Here is a 3,679-nt window from a genome sequence, read left to right as displayed (position 1 = left end):
TGTCCGGCACTGCTTTCCTGCAGTTCTGTTAACCACGAGGGCAGGTGATCGGCAGCCCGGAGCGAAGGACACTACTAACTTGTTAGCTAGCTAGGACTCCGGAAGACCATGTCTTTCGCCACTGAAAAACTCAGATAATAGTTTTATTTCCCTTTTGACACACATTTTAATCGCATAGACAATCAGGGGAAATCCCGAATATCAAGTATCACACAAGTAGGAAGATGGCGTGCTCGGAACCAATGGGATGCTCGATAGGGGGCGTTTCTGTAGACGCATGAATAAACTACATTTAAGGAACGCCCCGAATTGCGGGCCGCAATCACACACCATATATGTTTATGATACATGGAACGTTCCCACATTAGTTTAGAAAGTATGTTGTCCAAGGTGGATAGCTTTAACAAAGGCGTCATGGACCAAATGGATAACTATAAACAACTTATTTTTGGAGCAAAGCCGAAATGGACAGTGATTCTGACAGTCACTGCATGCGGTGCAAGTGCCTTGGTCCTTTTGTTGAAATGGTTCGGACACCAACAGTCGTGGAAGAAAATTCAGAAGGCAAAAGTGCGAAGAGAAAGGTCGCTGCAACGAGCAGAGCATGCTGTCTGTCAGTTCAACGAGTCGGTAAATTTGACTTTAGTTTAGCAAAAATTTGCTCTCGAGAACCCGAGGGTGGATTCTGCCTCTATGAATAGGCTAAGCGAAAGCTAGCTAACAACGAATGAACATTCAACACGGCTGATTAGTCAGACACAGCTGTGACTGGAACTTGCTGTCAGACACTCTATTACTATATCACAACTGATCAATTTCATGTCAAACTCAGTCCAAGTTCAAACCAGTTTTCACTTAGCCATGCATGCATCAAGTGGAAAGAGGAGTAGGGGGTATTCAGATGACCCCCTACACGACTAGCCCACTGACATGACAGATAACATGACATTCATTTTTATTTTCAGAAAGTGTAGTTAGAGAGAGACATCTGGTGGTATAGGCCTACCCAATGTTCATATTCTCCTTCTTTGAATCCCATGTCAGCACCCTGAAACAGACACCTCTCTCATCCTCTCACTGTCCCTGGCTGAGCTGTCCAAACAACTGAAGGACGGAACACTAACTCCACAAGCTGTGTTCCACTCATACATGGAAAAGGTAATGCACAATCCAATCAACACCCCCAGTATTCACATATAGCTTATACCAGCTATTTCTAATGTGCATGTTGTGGATTTTTGTGGACTGCATCATTTTTTCCCCCATAGTTTTGTTTTCATTGCAAGCATTGGTGACCTAGTTTTGTTCCCTAAGTCGGTGATCTTTGACGGGTCACATCCTACTCCTGCAATGTTTTCTGCAAACCATTAACTGACTTTAATGTATTTAAATCGATTGTCACAGCCGACAGCCTTGAAGGTCTGTCTATATGTTTACACTGAGTGTACAAAACATTAGGAACACCTTCCTAAAGTCGAGTTGTACCCCCTTTTGCACTCAGAACAGCCTCATTTTGTCAGGGCATGGACTCTACAATGTGTCAAAAGTGTTCCGCAGGGATGCTGGCCCATGTTGACTGGATGTCCTTTGGGTGGGGGACCTTTCTTGATACACATGGGAAACTGTTGATTGTGAAAGTCCCAGCAGCGTTGCAGTTCTGGACACAAACTGGTTTGCCTGGCACCTATTAGGCAACATTTATTGTGGGGTGTGGTAATCAATCTAGCCTGGTCCCAGATCTGTTTGGGATCTGTTTGTGCTCTTGTTACCATGACCATAGGAGTTGACAACACAAACAGATCTGGGACCATGCTACTAGGCCTATCAATCTACCAAAGCAGTCCCATTGATTTATCCCATGTTTCCCCACAGACCTTGGAGGTGAATAGGAGACTGAACTGTTGCACTGAGGTCCTGCTGGAAAGTTGGGATCAGCTGGAGGATGTTGACTCTCACAAGGATGGTCTCCTTTATGGGGTCCCTGTCAGCATCAAGGAAAATATTGGATACAAGGTAGTGTTGATTAGGTGTTTCATTGCCCTTTTCCCCTGTACCTAGACCTAGTCCTGGACTAAAACACTTTTAAATGGAGATTCTCCATAGAGTATGCTTTTTAGGACAAGGCTTAATCTGTGTGCAGGAAGCTGCTCCACAGTTGGCCTGTCTGTAACATATGTTTGTTTGCTTCTAGTTGACTCTCTCATGACATAAGCCCAACCGGTAACATGGTTCTGGGTTCAGAGATTGTGCTTCTATACTGAAAAAATATATAAATGCAACATGTAAAGTGTTGGTGCCATGTTTCATGAGCTGAAATAAGATATTGCATACATTTTCCATATGCACAAAACGCAAATTTCTGTTTGTGTACAAATTTGTTTACATCCCTGTTAGTGAACATTTATCTTATGCCAAAATAATCCATCCACCTGACAGGTGAGGCCTATCAAGAAGCTGATTTTACAGCATGATCATTACACAGGTGCACCTTGTGCTGGGGACAAAAGGCTATTCTAAAATGTGCAGTTGTCACATTGCCACAGATGCTTTGAGGGAAGGTGTATTTGGCATGCTGACTGCAGGAATGTCCACCAGAGTTGTTGTCAGAGAATTTAATGTTAATTTCTCTACCATAAGCCGCCTCCAACGTCATTTTAGAGAATTTGTCAGGACGTCCAACCGGCCTCACAACCGCAGACCACATGTAACCACACCAGCCAAGGACCTCCACATCCGGCTTCTTCACCTGCGGGATCATCTGAGACCAGCCACCTGGACAGCTAATGAAACTGAGGAGTATTTCTGTCTGTAATAAAGCCTTTTGTAGGGAAAAACTCATTCTGATTGGCTGTGCCTGGCTCCCCATTGGATGGGCCTATGTCCTCCCTGCGCCCCTTCCCAGTCATGTGAAATCCATAGATTAGGGCCTAATTAATTGAATTAAATTGACTGATTTCCTTATGAACTATAACTCAGTAAAATCATTGAAATTGTTTCATGTTGCGTTAATATTTTTGTTCAGTATAGTTGAATCTCGCGTGACAATAGCCCTACCGGTAAGATGGTTCAGAGATGTGCACGTCTGCTGAAATAATATATTTTTACATGAATGATTTCCTTGTTTTAGTTTTTCCTCTTGTTTATGTGTTTAGGGTCATGACTCTACATGTGGCGTAATCTGTAAATTGGACCTGCCTGCCACAGGGGACAGTGTGCTAGTTGAAGTGCTGAAGAGACAAGGCGCCATTCCCTTCGTCAAGACCAACGTGCCCCAAGGCCTGCAAAAGTATATAGTTATTTTAGACTTGTGAATGCAACAAATGAGTTTCAGAATATTATTTGGATACCAAACAATGTCAACTGGTGACTGATCGCCACATACACTTGAACTACATTGACACACTGTAGTAGGTGAGACGTGCACCACAGTAAGCCATGTAATTTAGTGCAAGAGCTTTGACTTGAGTAATGTGATTGAGGATTGTATGGACGTGGTCCTCGTCGAAGCCCTAAGACCAGGCTAGTCCGCACCCAGAGTAAAGCTGGTTGGTCATACCATGTGTCATGTTAGCAAGCAGTCCTTTAAATATGTCCTAAAAATATGTTTATTGTCCTAATTTCCAGCTTTGACTGTGGTAACCCTATCTATGGGCTGACTCTGAACCCCCACAACCCACAG

At 43.6% G+C, this 3,679-nt stretch overlaps 1 protein-coding gene across 1 annotated transcript in view; it reads left to right on the top strand.

Annotated features, from left to right (window-relative positions):
• Positions 1-274: 274 nt before the first annotated feature.
• LOC110538411 (fatty-acid amide hydrolase 1) overlaps positions 275-3,679 on the top strand; it is a 16,651-nt gene continuing 13,246 nt past the window's right edge. The window contains exons 1-5 of the mRNA XM_021625264.3: positions 275-630; positions 1,045-1,158; positions 1,873-2,013; positions 3,153-3,286; positions 3,625-3,679. The exon at positions 3,625-3,679 is cut by the window's right edge and continues 152 nt beyond it. Coding sequence (XP_021480939.2) covers positions 349-630; positions 1,045-1,158; positions 1,873-2,013; positions 3,153-3,286; positions 3,625-3,679 — 726 coding nt within the window. The 5' untranslated portion in view covers positions 275-348. The remainder of the gene's footprint in view (positions 631-1,044; positions 1,159-1,872; positions 2,014-3,152; positions 3,287-3,624) is intronic.

Source organism: Oncorhynchus mykiss, chromosome 1 (genome assembly GCF_057628025.1).
Source record: "Oncorhynchus mykiss isolate SJ-2025 chromosome 1, ASM5762802v1, whole genome shotgun sequence".
Lineage (NCBI taxonomy): Eukaryota > Metazoa > Chordata > Actinopteri > Salmoniformes > Salmonidae > Oncorhynchus > Oncorhynchus mykiss.
The sequence above is the reverse complement of the archived record's forward strand: the minus strand, read 5'-3'. Positions and strand labels throughout refer to the sequence as shown.